The 19,857-nt window shown below is 39.8% G+C and overlaps 1 protein-coding gene and 1 long non-coding RNA gene across 2 annotated transcripts in view; one reads left to right on the forward strand and one right to left on the reverse strand.

Annotated features, from left to right (window-relative positions):
- LOC309509733 overlaps nucleotides 1-19,857 on the reverse strand; it is a 310,786-nt gene that overhangs the window by 260,786 nt on the left and 30,143 nt on the right. The gene's annotated exons all lie outside the window — the stretch shown is intronic.
- The window catches only part of LOC309509731 (uncharacterized protein), a 6,625-nt gene continuing 307 nt past the window's right edge, over nucleotides 13,540-19,857 (forward strand). Inside the window, exons 1-10 of the mRNA XM_082184557.1 lie at nucleotides 13,540-13,679; nucleotides 14,499-14,798; nucleotides 15,670-16,000; nucleotides 16,392-16,498; nucleotides 16,568-16,626; nucleotides 18,901-18,960; nucleotides 19,061-19,129; nucleotides 19,232-19,306; nucleotides 19,396-19,464; nucleotides 19,628-19,857. The exon at nucleotides 19,628-19,857 is cut by the window's right edge and continues 307 nt beyond it. Of these exons, the coding sequence (XP_082040683.1) occupies nucleotides 13,631-13,679; nucleotides 14,499-14,798; nucleotides 15,670-16,000; nucleotides 16,392-16,498; nucleotides 16,568-16,626; nucleotides 18,901-18,960; nucleotides 19,061-19,129; nucleotides 19,232-19,306; nucleotides 19,396-19,464; nucleotides 19,628-19,684 (1,176 nt within the window). The 5' untranslated portion in view covers nucleotides 13,540-13,630 and the 3' untranslated portion in view covers nucleotides 19,685-19,857. The remainder of the gene's footprint in view (nucleotides 13,680-14,498; nucleotides 14,799-15,669; nucleotides 16,001-16,391; nucleotides 16,499-16,567; nucleotides 16,627-18,900; nucleotides 18,961-19,060; nucleotides 19,130-19,231; nucleotides 19,307-19,395; nucleotides 19,465-19,627) is intronic.

Raw genomic sequence — 19,857 nt, forward strand, 5'->3', positions numbered from 1 at the left:
TGATAAAGTTGATAACTTTGAAAACTTTAAAAAATGTAGATGCTAATTAAGTCACATATAGTATGTGCTGAAATATAAAAAATAATTGGATCTAGGACCACTATTAAATTAGTTGTAGTTTTTCTTGAGGTTTATGTTTTTTTATTTTTTATTATTCTACAAGTTCCTCTCAGTGTGGTTTGTTACATAATTGCATTCAAAGTTGTCATAAATAGATTGATGTTTTTTTAGGTTGTTAATATACAGATACGCAGTTTCTCAGTAGGTCTGACTGTAAAGCTGCTTTCTCAGAATAATATTTGTATTTTCAGAATGTATTTGTCCACACAAGCTTGGCTTCAAAGTCATAAACGTGCTCCTGAAAATGAGCAAAAAGTGTGTCCTGCGTGTCTTTATCAATATCAGTGATTGATGGGAATCTCATTAGAGCCTGAAATCCCACATCTGCAGGTCTGGCAGGATTTCCTCCATTAAATCATCAGGACAGGATGAGACAGACTTCTCACATCTTAATAAAATGCCTTGAAACATGATCTCTGAGGCAGAGGAGCGAGCAGCATTATCATGATGAAATGTCCATCATTGCAGTAAATGTGAAACTATACGAGCAGGAACTATACGTTTGTGCAAGAAAGCTTGGAAACTTGTGACCACAAGCATGAAGTGGTGAAGCGTGTGAACAGAAGATTCTCACGCCAACACAATGATGACGACACACTCCTCACAGCTCAGTGTCGCTGTTCCCGATGTCTCAGAGATCAGGGGAAGCTCTCACACGTCACTGTCAGGCGTCCGTCACACACTCACTGCTCTTCAAACGGCAAGCGAGTAAACACAGGCTCTAAATATGGTGTGAATTGATTAAAATGATGTGGCATCTCAAAATGCTCAAGATGTTGAATAAACCCACTCAGAGTTTCAGTCCACATCAATACACATTTCTATAACCTTCAGTCTCTGCCCTTGAAGCTTCATTTTAGGATCATTATATATAGTTTTTATTCATATTTGGAATTATTGAGATTTTAATCTTTTATTTGGTTGTTTTTGTCTATTTCTGTTTCAAAGTGTATTTAGTAAAACTGAAAATGTTGAACTGTAAAAAGTTTGGTTCAGAAAAAATAGTGATTTTAAAGAGAATAAGTGAAATATAAAATCTTGCAAATACAAATATTTATAATCTGCTGTTTAGTTATGCACAATACTAATGAAATACAGTGCTGTACAATAAAACGTCTTATTATTATGGATGTTACTTAATTAACCACAAGTAACAAATGTATGAAAAACATGTTTGAGTTTCTCTTTCCAGTGACAGACGCTCATTATTACGGCAGATCATGTTGTGCAGAATCAGTCGGTTAACTCAGTCATATGCATATGTTACTTATTTAATACAATTAATGTGAAATGATCCACTAATATTCGTGTGTTTGTGTACATCAGAGCAGATGCTGCACAGAAATAGCAGCGTAACTCAGAGTAAATGAGTTTATGTCTCTGACCACAGCTTGTTATTTGAATTATTTATATCCTTCTTTTATTTGTGTTAAATGAGTGAAAGCTTGCAGGCTTCTTGTGTCAGTGATGGCTCAGAGGTGTTTATGTGCGTTAGATGTGAGTGTTATTGTTATGTAAACACTTTTGTTCTTTTTCTGAAGCCGTCAGACGCTGACAGAACAGATACTGAGATGTGGAAGACAGGAACTTTCTAAAGTCTTCCAAGCTGCTTTTAAACAAAGGAAAATGTTTTAGACACTTAAAAACACAATAAATACAAAGTCCAGGAATCCTGCTTATTTTTCCTGGCTCTCATATATTGCATCTATATTATGATTTTTTTTTTTTTTTTTTTTTTTTGGAAAGATGTTTTCAGCTGATTAAATGGCATTTTGTTTAAGGGGTCATGAACTGAGAAATCTAATTTTCCTTGAACTTTTGACATATAAGAGCTCCTCATACTATAAGAATATGCTGTGAGTTCCAGAACTGAAGACTTCCTTGTTCATCCAGAATCATTATTGTAACCGAGCCCAGAATGTGTCCTATCGATCATCACATATTTAGCCCCGCCCACTGGCACTTGATGATGAGGGGAGAGCTGAGGAGGAGAGATGAGGAGGAGAGATGAGGAGGAGAGATGAGGAGGAGAAGAGGAGGAGGAGAAGAGGAGGAGGAGAGATGAGGAGGAGAGATGAGGAGAGAAGAGGAGGAGAGAAGAGGAGGAGAGATGAGGAGGAGAGATGAGGAGGAGAGAAGAGGAGGAGAGATGAGGAGAGAAGAGGAGGAGAGATGAGGAGGAGAGATGAGGAGGAGAGATAAGGAGGAGAGATGAGGAGGAGAGATGAGGAGGAGAGAAGAGGAGGAGAGAAGAGGAGGAGAGATGAGGAGGAGAGATGAGGAGGAGAGAAGAGGAGGAGAGATGAGGAGGAGAGAAGAGGAGGAGAGAAGAGGAGGAGAGAAGAGGAGGAGCGATGAGGAGGAGAGATGAGGAGGAGAGATGAGGAGGAGAGAAGAGGAGGAGAGATGATGAGGAGCGATGAGGAGGAGAGAAGAGGAGGAGAGAAGAGGAGGAGAGAAGAGGAGGAGAGAAGAGGAGGAGCGATGAGGAGGAGCGATGAGGAGGAGAGAAGAGGAGGAGAGAAGAGGAGGAGAGAAGAGGAGGAGAGAAGAGGAGGAGCGATGAGGAGGAGCGATGAGGAGGAGAGATGAGGAGGAGAGAAGAGGAGGATCACTGACTGGACTATAACATTCACTTCCAAAGGATCCTATTGCTAGGAATTGTCTCAGTTGAGCATTATTTACTTGTTTTCGGTACGTTTTACGGTGGATTGTTTGGAGAATCAGTTGCGTCACAGACTTTGCAAACAGAATATTTATGATATGGACTCTACAGTAATGCATGTAAGTAACTGTGTTAATTCTAATGCCTGATCTGTGACCAGTGACTTCTGATATATAATGATTCACGTACAGTCAGATGTTCTTCATCTATGTGCAGTAGATCAAACCAGTGAGTGACTTAATGGTCTTCTTCACATTGTTTCTCTTAGTAGGATGAAAATAATCTGTTATTTAAACTGTGCCTAAATGATATATATAAAGTTATCAAAGAAAGCTTCCCTTTAAAATCGCTGGAGCTGTCAATCAAACAGCACGAGCCTATCAGTGACTGAGATCTTGCCTCTCGCCAAAACTCTCATTATAATCAACAACTCTCTTATTTACATCGTGTTTGCACTGTTAGTTATGATGAAAGCATTCGTTACTGTGCAGAAGTCGAGTTGCAAAGATGAGTTCACTGCATTCATGCTCCACATGCTCGTGCGTCTACTCTACACCCCTACCACTAAAAAAAAACGGATTATATCCAAGACTTCAGTCATAAATTAGTATTAATATTGATAGCATCACTGGTAGCTTCGTTGCTAACTCACTGTCCATCTGTTAAAATGGCGAATATATCAGATGTAAGTAGTCTACCGCTTGGTGCAGGTGAGGACACATTTGAGCTGCACGCACTGCAGTCTGAGCTGGAAGCTGTTGAGAAACAGATCCACGACCTTTTATTGAGACAGGCCGAGCTGAGAGACCGGTGTTTGGCTCTTGAAACATCACATGCCGATGCACACAAATCAGTGTTTAACGTTACTAACCCGCTGACTCCGACCGCGTCTCCTCCGTGCGTTCCTCAGCATCGGTCGAAATCAGCCATGGTCTCGTTCACTCCGGCTCCAACACGCCACCACGAAGCCTGGGTGGTTCCGCAGCGGAAGACGCGAGTCAGGTTTAGACCAAGACTTTCTCCGACCCTCCCGGTTTTCGAGTTATCCACACAAAACCGCTTCTCCCCTCTACGCGAAACAGAACGCGATGCTGTGATCATCGGCGATTCCATCGTTCGGCACGTACACGCTACGTTAGGTAAAAGTAAGGTGCACAGTCACTGCTTTCCTGGTGCTCGTGTTTCTGAAATCGCTGCTCGCGTTCCCGAGATCCTGAACGGTGACGAGCGCGTCGGAACTGTGGTCCTGCACGCGGGAGTGAACGACATCAGGCTGCGCCAGACGGAGGTTCTGAAGAAAGACTTCAGGAATCTGATCGATACGGTACGCAGCACATCGCCTGAAACAACGATCATTGTGTCAGGACCGCTTCCCACGTACCGATTAGGGCATGAAAAGTTCAGCAGATTATTTGCGCTAAATTAATGGTTAATGTCATGGTGCAATGAGCAGAAACTGCTCTTTGTAAATAATTGGAATCTGTTTTGGGAGCGTCCTAGGCTTTTCCGTGCTGATGGCTTACACCCAAGCAGATTCGGAGCGGATCTTCTGTCGGATAACATCTCCAAAATGTTAAATACCCTTTGACTAGTAACCAAAAGTCCAAATCATAGTCTCTGCTGCACCAATTTAACTGATATAAATACTAGTGTAGAACATTGCATAGAAACGGTGTCTATTCCTCGTTTAGTGAGATCAAATAATAAATCTAATGCAGGATCTAGGAAAAATCTAATTGTTATTAAAACAGAAAATGTTGCTATTAGTAAACAAAAACTATTTCTAAAGCTAGGTCTTCTAAACATTAGATCACTCACACCTAAGGCAGTTATTGTAAATGAAATAGTCACAGATATAAATATTTAGTTCATGCATTCATGACCTCGAGACTGGATTACTGTAATGCTTTATTAGCTGGTTGTCCTGCATCCTCAATAAACAAGCTACAGTTAGTCCAAAATGCCACCGCTAGAGTTCTTACGAGATCAAGAAAATATGATCATATAACACAGATTTTATCATCACTGCATTGGTTACCTATAAAGCTCCGTATTAATTATAAGATATTGCTACTGACTTATAAAGCCCTAAACGGCTTAGCTCCAGTCTATTTAACGGATCTTCTATCGCCCTATAATCCATCGCGCTCTTTAAGATCACTAAATTCAAGGCTTTTGGTCATACCTAGGATATCCAGAACCACCAAAGGAGGGAGAGCATTTTCACATTTGGCTCCAAAACTCTGGAATAGTCTTCCTGATACTGTTCGTTGCTCAGACTCGCTCTCCCAGTTTAAAACTAGATTAAAGTCGCATTTCTTCAGCCAGGCATTCATATAATCCTACAGTTCAAACTACAATCCGGCCTCTAGCTCATAAATGCCAGAGGAGAACTGGCCCCCGACTGAGCCTGGGTTCTCCCAAGGTTTTTTTTTCTCCATTAGGTCACCTGATGGAGTTTTAGGACACCATTAGGTCACTTGTAGTTTTTCGGTTCCTTGCCACTGTTGCCTTTGGCTTGCTCAGTTGGGGATATTTTGGGGATATTTAATTTAATTTTATCAATCAAAAAATTCCTCTTTGAACAAACTTTGTTGTATTATTTTAATTTAATACTGTGAAGCTGCTTTGATACAATCTGTATTGTGAAAAGCGCTATACAAATAAACTTGACTTGACTTGACTTGACATGTCTGTGATTGGCTATGCTCATCCCTGCAACCTTTCAGAACACGATCTAAATATAATTCCATAGATCTAAATATAATACTATATAATCAACACTTTACACGATTAGTTAACCTTGAGAGCTGTAACAGTAAAAACGTGCTAAAAGTTTACAAGATACTTCAACATGTAATACTAGCGATTTCATATGCAGAAATATGCAGCCAATCACAGTAGCGGGTGTTTACAGTCTCACAGCCAATCACAGCAGTGGGCGTTTACAGTCTCACAGCCAATCACAGCAATGGCCGTTTACACTGACATCTCACAGCCAATCACAGCAGTGGGTGTTTACACTGAAGTCTCACACAGACACGCCCCGTCAAACAGAGCATTTAATCAGAGGCTAAAATCAGGGTAAAGACTTTTATTTCTAAATTATGAAATTTTTTTACGTATAAATCATACTAACATTACCCTAGGAAACATTACGAAACAATGCAGTTCATGACCCCTTTAAACTAAAGTACAAATACTGATGTCATAAAGAGACATCGGTAACACTGTACAATATGGTTTATTTGTTAACGTTAGTAAACTGCATTACATAGAACATTAACATGAACTAACAATGAACAGCTGTGTTTTCACTAACATTAACACAGATACTGTAACAAATGCTTTGCTCATGGTTAGTTAATCCTAGTTATCTTAAGAAAGCCATAATAAATATAAATAAACAAGACAATATTCTAAATAGTGGTGTCTGATAAATATTGCATATTGAACTTTTATTCAAGCATGACCGTTATTATACATATTTGCCCTCGGCTGTATATGATGTGAAAGTTTAAAGTGTGTTTCCCTTGAGGTTGGTGTTTGTACAGTCTTCCGGTTCTCTGTGCTGTGTGTCACTTACAGCCCAGCACACCGAGCGCTTCACCAACAGGCCGTGAGTGTGTGAAGTGTGTGAAGTGTGTTAACTGTGCCGTGGCCAACACAGGAAGTCAGTGCTAGTTGTCGAGGAAACGCCACCAGAGCGGCCAATAGAGAGCCTCGACCTTTTAGACAAAACAAGATAACACTGTGTAGAAAATAGAGCAAAGACGTTCTTGACATTTAGCTGAATGTTCCAGAAGCGTATGTGAGGCTATTAACAGCATCTGGATTACAGTGACCTGAGGTCCACACACAACCCTGGAGCACACTTACTGATCACGGCTAACAGGGGAAGATATGAGTCACACTGGTACAAAAAACTGTGAAATTTACGGTAAAAAAACGTCAGCTGTGGTTCCCAGTATCTCACCGTAAAAAATATTGTAGTTTTAGTTTTCACGGGACAACCCTTATATTTCATAAACGTTATCATTCAATTTCACTAAAGTATTAAAATCTGCTTTATACCTCTGTAATATACGGATAACCACCATAATAATGATGATTAATAATAACATGATGATTTATAGTACACCATTAGTTTTCCACAAACTGAGACACATGTTAATAAGGTTAAGGTGCACAGACTCACACACACAAACACAACACACCATCATGGTGACACACACACACATGACTCCAAATAATGCCATAAACATTCATTAAACAATATATGATGTAATATAAACCCCAAATGTACATAACTGATAACAAAAACTAAGAAGAAACATAATTATTTAAATGAAATAACATCAAATGTGAAGTGTCCCGCAGGGAATTCTGGGAATGTCAATTTAGAGAAACAACAAGAACAGAAAAAAGAGAAGAAGTACGACTGACTTCAGACACAGCCTTAGATGAGCTCAACTGAAGAGAAAACAAGATCTCTGAAGATCTCAGCAGAGGATTAAACAACTCCACAAACATCATTACCAGCTTCACTTATATTACTAACCAGACTGAGTTTATTTCTGTCAGACGTCTACAGTTCTGTTTGAGAATTAACAGAGGTTTAGATGTTGATGATTTATTGGTTCATTTGAAGTCACCATGATGGAGATCAGTGTTCGCTGTAGTTGGGCTCTTGACCCGTGACTTTTTAACATTAGTTTTTCTCTGGCTGCTGTATCTCGATGATGTCGTCAAAGTGTGTAGTAAAATTGCTGGAATTGCCTTAAATGACCTTAGCGAGATGCAGAGCCGGCTCTCCCTATAAGCGAACTAAGCGGCTGCTTAGGGCCCCGCCGCCACTAGGGGGCCCCTAACTACAGATGGTACTCGCCGGTGTCGCTGCGGTTTAACAGTCAACCAACCGTGTAAAATCGTTGTCTTCCCTGGACTTGGAAATTTGACCGCAAAAATGAAATCGGGTGCAGAAAAAAGGAGAAAAAAAATACCATTATAGTAGAGCTACTACTCTAACGAAATCCAAATTTTAAGAAGTTTTTACAGTAGAATTCTTTTTGTATGAATTTTTGAACTTGGCACATTACACAATGCACAAATAACCGCTTATTGCACCTTCAGCCCAATTCGCGGTGCTATTTCACGGCAGCCTCGGAGGGTGCGTTAAATTGGACATTATCCCATTATAGTAGAGCTACTTCTCTAACGAAATCCAAATTTTAAGCAGTTTTTACTGTAGAATTCTTTTTGTATGAATTTTTGAACTTGGCACATTACACGATGCACAAAGAGCGGACTAATTGCATTTTCTGCACAATTCGCGGCGCTGTTTCTCTGCAACCAGAGGGTGCGTTAAAGTGGACATTATCCCATAGTAGAGGCACTATACTCCAACGAAATCCACATTTTAAGCAGTTTTAATTGTAGAATTATTTTTGTATGAACTACATGTAATGTGCAACAATGCCTCTGTAAAATGTAAAAAGTGTTACCTAGAGTTTTTATTAGATTTATGTATTTATTTTATAACTAAACATTTTATATACACATTTGGCTAATGCTTGTTCGCTGAAGTAGTGTTTTTGTAGTTGGAATATATTAAAAATAAATACCAACTCAAACTAGAATCTTTTGCAGAACTTTTAATCTCTTTTATTACGGAAGCGTATTGCATTCACTTGAGAAAAAAAAAATTCTCTGTTTTTCTGAATTAATGAGTTAATTATCTCAGAATTACGAGATAATTTTTCATGAAAAAAAGTTTTTGCTCTGTTTTTCGGAATTAATGACTTAATTATCTCAAAATTATGAGATAATGTTTTCTTGAAATAAAAATATTTGTTCTGTTTTTCTGAATTAATGACTTAATTATCTCAGAATTTGTGTAAGGGTTAGATTTTATACAGTTGCTGGTTTGCGGTGGCAATACTCACGGGAAAACGTACAAATTCTACGAGGTGGCTTATTCGTACGAATTCATACGAACTGACTCGTACGAATTACGTTCTAACGTAATTCGTATTTTTTGCAAAATAGATTTTTTGCAAAATCGTACATATTTTACGACTTGGCCAATTCGTATGAATTCATACGAATGACCTACCCCTGACCCCGCCCCTAAACCTACCCATCACGTGGGTTTAGACAAATCGTACAAATTGAGGTCGTACGAATTAGCCAACTTTTTATCATTGTACGAATTTGTACGAATTGGTCGTGAGATAGCGTTGATTATTCACTGTAAGGCAGGGCCCCAAAATTATCCTGCTTAGGGCCCCCAGATTTACAGAGCCGGCCCTGGCGAGATGTACAGGGTCAGATGTGTGAGGAAGGCTAAGGCTATCATTGCTGACCCTTCTCACCCCTTGTGCCAAGAGTTTTTACTGCTTCCTTCCGGGCGTCGTTATAATGTTCCACGGTGTAACACCAACAGGTTCAAAAAGTCCATGATCCCCAGAGCGATTAGTCTTTTAAATGAATGAGTATATTTAATGTATTATTTTATTATGTGTTCTTTGTTTTGTGTTGATGGTACGTTGTATGTGACTGCTGGCTGTAAACTAAATTGCCCCATGGGGGATAATAAAGCTAAACTAACTAACTAACTAACTAACTAACTCTGTGTTTATAAGACACGTTGGTTATGGCAGGAAATCAGAGAGAAAATGAATCACGTGATGATGATTATGTGTTGATGATGGCAATCATCATGTAGTGTCCTGATTCACTGAGCTCATATAGAGCCTTATCTTTGATTATATATGTCATTAATTTTACATTATTGATTGTAGTAGCCCTATGATTCTACAGCATGTGATCCATTGTTGTGATAATCTGAATAGTGATGGCCGGTTCGTGAACGAATCGTTCTTTTGAACCGGTTCTTTTTAGTGAACTGGTCGAACCAGTACACTAAATCGGACTGAATCGTTCGAAACAGTTCGCGTCTTGCGTCAGCACTGATCCACAAGAAGTTACTAAAGTTACTCACTTTCGGACATGCCTGAGTCCTGACAGTCCCTTCGACTCAAAATAAACCAATATCCCGGAGTAGGCATATGTTACTCCAGTAAATCCAACAGTTCACTGAACTGAGACATGTTGTGCTGACAGAAGTGATGAGCACGAGCAGTTGATACTGAGCATGCGCGCACTACTGAACGTACAGGTAGAGCGGTTCTCGGATCACCAGCACAGAACCGAGAACTGTTTATTTCGAACACGTTCGATACGGAGAACCGATGAGCTGGAGAGACTGCGCATGCGTGATAACAACACCGTCTCTGAATCGAACTTTCTTTTGGCCAACTGATGCTGTGTTTATATCTATGCGCTGTGCTGATACATGAGCACGGGTGAACCAGGACTTGAATGAGGGGCTGAATTCAGCTAAATGTAAGTTTATTTACAAATAAAATAAAAATGATGAAGACCAGTTTATTCACTTTAAGATATGTAAAACATCCGCGTTTGCGCATCGCCTTATAGGCCTACTACAGGGTTCATTCTCAAAACGTAAATGTAAGAAACCTATCAAAGATGATTATGACGATGAGTACTATTATTTAACTGAAGTTATGATTACAAATGCCTTTATTTGAATGTATATTTATACGCCGGGATGATAGAATTGACGTCATTACGTCAAGTCAAGTCAAGTCAAGTTTATTTGTATAGCGCTTTTCACAATACAGATTGTATCAAAGCAGCTTCACAGTATTAAATTAAAATAATACAACAAAGTTTGTTTCAAGAGGAATTTATTGATTGATACAATTAAATTAAATATCCCCAAAATATCCCCAACTGAGCAAGCCAAAGGCAACGTGATGACGTTAAAGAACTGGTGAACCGGTTTTTTGAACCGGTTCATTGAAACGAACTGTCCGAAAGAACCGGTTCGCGGAAAAGAACCGAACTTCCCATCTCTAAATCTGAAGAATTTTTAAAACATTGTTCACAGTAAAGGTTTGAACTACTGTATCTCTCAGACACACACAGATATCAAGATTCAGCATATGAGTCTCAACAACGGTGATAAAAGTGCAGTGCATGATGGGAGCCATCAATCAAAACTCATCAGTATCTCCCAGCATGCATTGCAGGATGAATAAATTATGCTGAATTGCCTTAGTATTTTCTTTTATTATTATTATCTACTTTTATTTTTGCTGTTTGCTTGCAACTTTTTAGTATCTTGTTTTGTGATGTTCAGAGTTTTCTCTGATTATTTTGTTGATTGTCACCGTTGTTGAGATTCATTCGCTGATTCTTGATGTCTGTGTTGGTCTAATCGTGCAGTAGTTCAACACCTTGTTTATACAACATGTGTTTTTAAAGTTCTTCAGATGATCTGTTTGTCACTGCTGGCTCACATGCGGTAGTGTCTCAGAGCTATTATACTCAAAAACATGAAATATATTAGTATTAAACATTCCTCATACAGTGAAAAATAAGACTCTTTATGAGATCAGCGAATCAGGACACTACACGACGTCATCAATAACCTGCCAACAACACCTCACATTTCTCTCTGATTTTCATGCCATAATGAATGTTTTATAATCACACAGTTAAAGCAGTCAGAGTAAATCTAATGTTAGAGAATTAAGGGTCAAGAGCCCAACTAAAGCAAACACTGATCTCCATAATGGCGACTTCAAACTTTATTATTTTCAATAAAACATCAACGTCTGAACCTCTGGTAATTCTCAATAATAACTTTTATGACAAATATGTTTGTAATACAATATTTTTTAAATTACAGGAAACCACAGCTGGCAGTTTTATTTTTTAATTTTTTATTTATTTTTTTTACCAAAAACTTAAGTTCAGTGCCATAAAACCTAAAATATTTCGACCGTATTTTTTTACGGTAAATCGCTTGCAACCAGCTGCCAGTTTTTTACCGTAATTTTTAGTTCGATGATGTAAAACTTTGTAAAATTTGTAAAAAATTGCTACCGTATTTTTTATGGTAAGGTACGGTAAATGCAACGGTAAGGTTTTTCTTTTTACAGTATACTTCCAAAATCCGTACATTTTACTGTAAAATTACATGAAATGTCCCATGAGAGCCATTACAGTTTTTCACTGTATATACTAAGGATACATACTGTTAAGCAATTAACATTTCTTTTCCGTTGCTTTTTTACAGTTTTTTACCGTTAAAATTACGGAAAAATTTTACAGAACAAAATGTGAGAATTATGAGTTTAGATCAATTGTGTGTGAAACCTGTATTTTAGACCAGTTCTTCACATGTTCTGATGTTATGTAAGTTAAATCCATTAAAGTCACCATTAAATAAATTATGGAATACTGCAGTGTTTATTGTAAATGAGTTATGGGTGCACATCATCATTATTGTGTTAATAATGTTGAATCAGAATAAGTTCCTCTTGCTGCATCTCTTCTCTTCTCTGATGACGAGGGCGGGGCTATAACCTGTCACTCACATGAGATCAGCCAATAGCAAACCACAACCATCCAACCAGCCAATCAACTCCCCACAGACACAATCAAGCCCCGCCCACATTTGTTCTTGTTCCAGAAGCGTTTCACTCGGATATACGACACAATAGAGGAGAGAAGACCAGCACAACTTCCCTCTCATGACTTTAAAGAGGTTATATGTAGAAGTGAGCAGCTCTTGTTACAGCGCCACCGGTGGTCGTTCAGTGAACTGCAGGAGCTCATAACACACAACAGACTCAACCGGATTCAAGACCCCAATATTCTCACGGAGAAGGTCTTTTTCAGTCTTCGCTTAGAAGTAAAAAGAAGTTATAAATAGCTTTGTAGTGATATACTGTTAACAAACATAGTGACGCTGCTGAGAGTGGCGGTTATATGAATATGTAAATATGTGCTGCACTTTCCTCTCAATATGAAATAGACACAATGAAAATGAGAAAGCAGCGGTTCAGAAAGCATCAGATCGCAGTGATGTGGATGTTTGATCAGATCTGAGATTCTCCAGCGTCATAACAGCAGATGAGCTCATTAAATCACACTGGTATGATAGCTTGATTATATGAGACTATATAGATCTATATGTGAGTCTATAGTTTGAATGAATCTCTTTTCTTTGCATGAGTCATTGACGTTGCAGTAAGGGTTAGGGTTAAGGCTTTCATCTAGGAGTCGGGGAAGGTCTCGTTCTTTAAGTTTCCTTACATGGCAAAAAAAAAAAAAAAAGCAGTTACTGTAATACATGAACATTCTTACATAAAGCCCTTCTAAAGAGCATCAGATTATTTTCCAGGCCTAATATTGGATTGAAAGTAGTATGAGGAACTACTAATGTTCTTTTGAGTATTTATGGCTATACTGGACATCACTGGAGAGTTGTTTTATTTCACTGGAGACATATATATATATATATATATATATATATATACTTAAAAAGATATATCCTCCTTAAAGTGTTGTATAAGTTTCAACATTAAAACCAGGTCATATCTGCAACAGATCTGATCATAAAGCGATATTATCTCATCTTTGATCATATCTGCAGGATGTTCTCTTATAACACAAAAGGTTTCTGAGATACAGCAGGAAGGAACAACAGCAGCACTCATGCAATTCATCTCATATATAACATGAATATGCTCTTGTATCATATAGTTTTTCTCCACTTGGCATTGAGTGTTAATATATGAACTATTATGATGTGCATTGTGAGGAGAAAGTGTTCGAATGATGTATAGTGTTTGCACACAGACTGAAGTGTATAACGCCTCACACAAGCTGTGAAAACTGTTTCCCCCTATTCTCTAGAGAGAAATAAATATAGTCCTTCTAAGATCGGCTCGTTCTCACTCGGTCAGCATGATGAAGACGACTCTGCTAGTTATGTTCCTCGTCACACACTCTTCAGGTACGACAAAAACTCAATTATACGCCGTTTTCTGACTGATTTTGTCTCAGGAGAAATTCCCGTCCGTCTGTCTGGAATTTTGGGAATGTGTGTTGAAGTCAGTGCTGATATAGTGTGTGTAATAACAAGCTTTTGGACACTACTCATCTATATTTTAGCTTGACAAGAACTAGCAGTGTTAATGTTTAATGGTCATATTACAAGTATATTTTTATCTACTGTACACATGATTGTGTTTTCAACTGAAACCAAACAGAAAAGGCGCATCTTAACTAAGAAGAATATTATCATAAGTTTAGCAGCATATATTTTATTGTGGTTATTTGATAGATGGATCATTGATTCGACATGTATAGCCTATGTTGCGCTCAGAATAACCTCAGACATTAGAAACATTTCAGCAGTTATGACCTGTGTCCCTTTCTGTCAGATGTTTAATCAGAAATCAAAACATTCAATGCCAATAATTCATAAGCGGGTTCTTAGTTAATTTGTGATTCAATTTGATTCGTTCTTAGTGAATCATTTGGAGCAGATTCTTAGTTATTAAAGCAGCTTCAGCGTGTTTTTAAGAAGAATGAGATGAAGTGGATGTTTACCTTCAGTCGACCGGATGATTTTTAGCCGATCTGTAATGCGTTTAAATATTGAGCCTGTCATACTGAGTAACATTATATCATGGATGGGAATATGCGTATATATGCAGATGAGCTCATGCACACTGAAACAAGGCGTTGTAAGCCTAACATTTAATTTTTCACTTCAGCTTTATATAAAATCTTTAGTGTAATTATAATCTTTTTTTTTTTCTTTGCACAGGAACTCAATCTATTCTTACAGTCAGTAAAATATCTGTTCAAAAACATCAAACCATCATAATCCCTTGTTTATACGATCAGAATTATGTCAGTAAGCGTAAATATGTGGCTTCCGGAGGTGTTTGGGTCTTCAGTCGTGAAGTAAAACACGACAGAATGTGTTTTGAGGATAACCAGACAGAGCAGGTGTTCACGGCCACGCTGAGGAGCGCTGAGGAGAGCGACACCGGCTCATACTGGTGTGCCATCAGCTCTTCTGGATCCGATCCTCACGCACATCTTTACTTGGAGGTTATTAAAGGTATTTTGAGTATTTTATTTTGTGTATCTAAATCTATCCATGTGTTTCCAATGGCAGCTTGTTTATCCCACAGAATAAAAAATAGGTAATTGTATTTGTATCTCTCAAAAAAAAAAACTCGCAATTATGAATTTATATCTCGCAATTCTGACTTAATATCTCGCAATTCTGACTTTATATCTCGCAATTCTGACTTAATATCTCGCAATTCTGACTTTATATCTCGCAATTCTGACTTAATATCTCGCAATTCTGACTTTATATCTCGCAATTCTGACTTTATATCTCGCAATTCTGACTTAATATCTCGCAATTCTGACTTTATATCTCGCAATTCTGACTTTATATCTCGCAATTCTGACTTAATATCTCGCAATTCTGACTTAATATCTCGCAATTCTGACTTAATATCTCGCAATTCTGACTTAATATCTCGCAATTCTGACTTAATATCTCGCAATTCTGACTTTATATCTCGCAATTCTGACTTAATATCTCGCAATTCTGACTTTATATCTCGCAATTCTGACTTAATATCTCGCAATTCTGACTTTATATCTCGCAATTCTGACTTAATATCTCGCAATTCTGACTTTATATCTCGCAATTCTGACTTTATATCTCGCAATTCTGACTTTATATCACACAATTCTGACTTTATATCTCACAATTCAGAGTTTTTTCTCAGAATTGCACCTTTTTATCTTGCAGTTGCAAAGATTGCAAAAAACTTATCTTGCAGTTTTTTTTTTCAGCTTGCAAACAAGCTTCCATAGTTTTCTTCGACTCATATTTTAAAATGTACAAATTTAGACATGAATTATCAAGAAAAGCATGCATGTGTCTCTGACGTTTAGTGTGACCTGTCCAGGTAAAGCCCAGCTCCAGGTGTCGAGTCAGTACGTGTCCGGCTACGAGGGAGGGAGCGTATCCGTCGTCTGTCACGGAGCTTCACAGTGGTGTCAGATCGGAGGCTCGTGTGTTGGGAGAGATAAAGAAAGCTCAAATCAAACTCATGTCAGTGGTGACGGTGAGGCTCTGAATGTGAGCTTGAGCGAGCTGAAGATAGAGGACAGTGGATGGTACTACTGCTCCGATGGGAAATACCAGATGCCAGTTCATATTAGCGTGAGAAAGAGCCCAAATACAAGACGAGTTACTGTTCACTATACAGGCCACACCACAGCATTCAGCCAAGACAAGTAAGAGACACACTGGGGACATTTAATCTAATATTCTACAATAATATTGATCTGCCTGCATTGACACCATTATATGAGAACTGATCTGAGCTGGACGATGACATCACGGTTTTCTCCAGAGCGACTATATATATATATATAAATGAACTAAATTAATAACTTTTTTACAACAAAATTGAAACATCACTGAACTTACTTTAGCTGGACTATGACACTATTTTCTTCTGGAAACAAACTTTGTTGCATTATTTTCCTGATATCTCGGGGAAGCTGCTTTGAAACAGTCTGTATTGTAAAAAGTGCTATATAATTAAAGGTGTCTTGACTTGAGATAAGTCCACATGTGTTCAGTCCTCCTGACACACTCCTACACCTCTGACTCCTGTTTCAGCTTGATGCCGGGTCTGAAGAGTCTCCTGTGGCGGGTCGTTCTGGGAGCGGTGCTGCCCATCATCTTCGCTGTGGCTGTGCTTCTGATCAGAGGACACATCAGAAGAAGTGAGAGAGTCAGATATTTGATCAGAGACAGCAGAATATGTGCACTATTACATGTGTGTTTTTCTGCAGAACGAAGAGCTGGAGCTGCAAATCCGTCTGAAGGCATGAGCGATCAACAGGAGCCCGACGTAAGTGACCATTCATCGCCATCATGTTAGTGATGCATGGCTGTTAGAAAAATCACAGATTCTCATCTTCTTCCGCTTATCCGGGGATTCTCATCCCAGCTGCTTCACACTCAGCTGCAAACCTTCCCAGCGCATGCAGAAGGTCCTGGTCTGAAGGGGCCAGCAGGACAACATCATCCGCAAAAACCATGCGTTTTGGTTGAGCAAACTCCCATGAACCCTCCCACGACTGGGACAAAAACCGCTCTGTTCCTCCTGAATCTGAGGTTCTACTATCGGCTGTATTCTCCTCTCCAGTACCCTGACATAGACTTTCCCGGGGAGGCTGAAAAGTGTGATCCCCCTGTAGTTGGAACACACCCTCCGCTCCCCCTTCTTAAAAAGAGGAACCACCACCCCGGTCTGCCAGCCCAAAGGTACTGTCCCCAACCGCCACGCGATGTTGCAGAGGTGTGTCAGCCAAGACAGCCCCACAACATCCAGAGACTTGAGGTACTCAGGGCGGATCTCATCCACCCCCGGTGCCTTGCCATCGAGGAGCCTCTGTGACTTCAGCTTGGGTGATGGAGGAGTCCACCTCCGAGCCCTCAGCCTCTGCTTCCTCAATGGAAGACGTGTTGGGGGGATTGAGGAGATCCTCGAAGTATTCCTCACCGAACTCCTCCCAGGCCCGATTTTTTGCCTCCACAACCACCCGGGCTGCAGTCCGCTTGGCCTGCCAGTACCCGTCAGCTGTCTCAGGAGTTCCACAAGCCATCCAGGCCCGATAAGACTCCTTCTTCAGCTTGACGGCATCCCTTACTTCCGGTGTCCACCACCGGGTTCGGGGATTGCCGCCTCGACAGGCATCGGAGACCTCACGGCCACAGCTCGACAATGGAGGTGGAGAACATGGTCCACTCGTACTCAATATCTCCAGACTCCCTCGGGATCCGGTCAAAGCTCCGCCGGAGGTGGGAGTTGAAGATCTCTCTGACAGGAGACTTGGCCAAACGTTCCCAACAGACCCTCACAGTACGTTTGGGTCTGCCGAGTCTGTCCAGCCTCCTCCCCCGCCATCGGATCCAACACACCACCAGGTGGTGATCAGTTGACAGCTCCGCCCCTCTCTTTACCCGAGTGTCCAAGACATATGGCCGGAGGTCGGATGAAACGACCACAAAGTCGATCATCGACCTCCGGCCTAGGGTGTCCTGGTGCCACGTGCACTGATGGACACCCTTATGCTTGAACATGGTGTTCGTTATGGACATGCTGTAACTAGCACAGAAGTCCAATAACAGAACACCGCTCGGGTTCAGATCAGGGGGGCCGTTCCTCCCAATCACGCCCCTCCAGGTGACACTGTGGCTGCCCACGTGGGCGTTGAAGTCCCCCAGTAGAACGACGGAGTCCCCAGTCGGAGCACTTTCCAGCACCCCTCCCAGAGACCCCAAGAAGGCCGGGTACTCTGCACTGCTGTTCGGCTCGTTGGCGCACACGACAGTGAGAGACCTATCCCCGACCCGAAGGCGCAGGGATGCGACCCTCTCGTTCACTGGGGTGAACTCCAACACATGGCGGCTGAGCTGGGGGGCTATAAGCAAACCCACACCAGCCCGCCACCTCCCACCATGGGCAACTCCAGAGTGGTAAAGAGTCCATCCTCTCTGAAGGAGTGTGGTTCCAGAGCCCAAGCCGTGCGTGGAGGTGATCCCGACTATCTCTAGTCGGAACATCTGAACCTCACGCACAATCTCAGGCTTCCACGTTCCACGTCCCTAGAGCTAGTTTCCGTGTCCAGGGATCGGGTTGTCGAGGCCCCCGCCTTCGACTGCCGCCCGATCCACTTTGCACCGGCCCCTCACGGTCCCTCCCTCCTGCAGGTGGTGAGCCCACGGGAGGGAGGCCCCACGTCGCTCCTTCGGGCTGAGCCCCGCATACGAGCCCCTACCCCGGGCCTGGCTCCAGGGTGGGGCCTCGGCTGCGCCAATGCCGGGCGACGTCATGGTCCTCGTTTTAAATTGTTAAAAATTAAAATAAAATTATACATTATTATTATTATTAAATAATAATTATTATTATCAAAATAAAAAGTCACACTCTTGACATAGGCCATTAAACTACAGGGGTAGAATTTTATGATCTATTCAACTGAGGATGTGGGCGATTTTACCAGAGTTGGTCAGCATTATGAGGAGATGACTTATGCAAAAAAAAAAAAAACATTTTTCTCAAAAAATGACCTGCCCAATTATTTTAGGAATCTGACGATATATATTTATTTTTTTACAGGGAAATGGGAGAAACGAGGAGGTTACATGTAAAAAGAGTGAAATTAAACAGAACATTCAGGTAAGTTTTATCAAATTTGTAGCATACCTACTTGCACTTTGAACTGTGTTGTTGTTGTTGTTCTTCTTATTAATGTACTTATTATTTTTATTTTAAATAGGGAAATGAGAAAAAAGAGGTTACGTGTGAAAATCTCTATGAAAAGACTGAAATCAAGCAAAACATGCAGGTAATTGTCTATAACATTTGTAGCATTAGTCTGCTTGCTCTATAAGCTGCTGCTGCTGTTGTTATTATTAATTTATTAATTTATACATTTTATTTTTAATAGGGAAATGAGATATACGAGCAGGTTACACGTGACGATGTCTATGAAATCATGACTGGAAATACACAAAACATTCAAGTAATTTTTGATCTGCTTGAACTATAAACTGCTGTTGTTGTTATTGTTATTATTATTATTAATGTATTCATACATTTCATTCTAAACAGGGAAATGAGAAACACAGCAAGGTTGAAGATCTTTATGAAATCATGACTGGATTTAAACAAATCACCCAGGTATTATTTTTATAATATTTGTTGATACAGTAATGAAAGTACAGTAATATACAGTTCATTTACAGTGTATTAATGTGGCTTCATGTAAACCTAAATCTATTTTCTGTTTTGTTTTGTTTTGTTTTGTTTTGTTTTGTTTTGGTGTTGTCATGTGCTGTTGTAGCTTCCTGAAATGGATGATAAAAGCATATATGAATCTATGGTGAGAAAAGAGAAATAGTTATAAGAAGACGTAATCTTTTTATGATGTTCTTGTCCTTCGTGTTGATCAGAGTTATGAAAGTGGATGTGAAGTACAGCATTATGTTTAGTTGCATTCAGCCCTTTTGTTTCTGTGATGTGAAAAATAAATAATGTGAAGATTGTTTTTGTTTTTTAATCTTTATATTAAGT

Source organism: Leuciscus leuciscus, assembly GCF_965113295.1.
Source record: "Leuciscus leuciscus genome assembly, chromosome: 11".
In the NCBI taxonomy this organism is placed as follows: domain Eukaryota; kingdom Metazoa; phylum Chordata; class Actinopteri; order Cypriniformes; family Leuciscidae; genus Leuciscus; species Leuciscus leuciscus.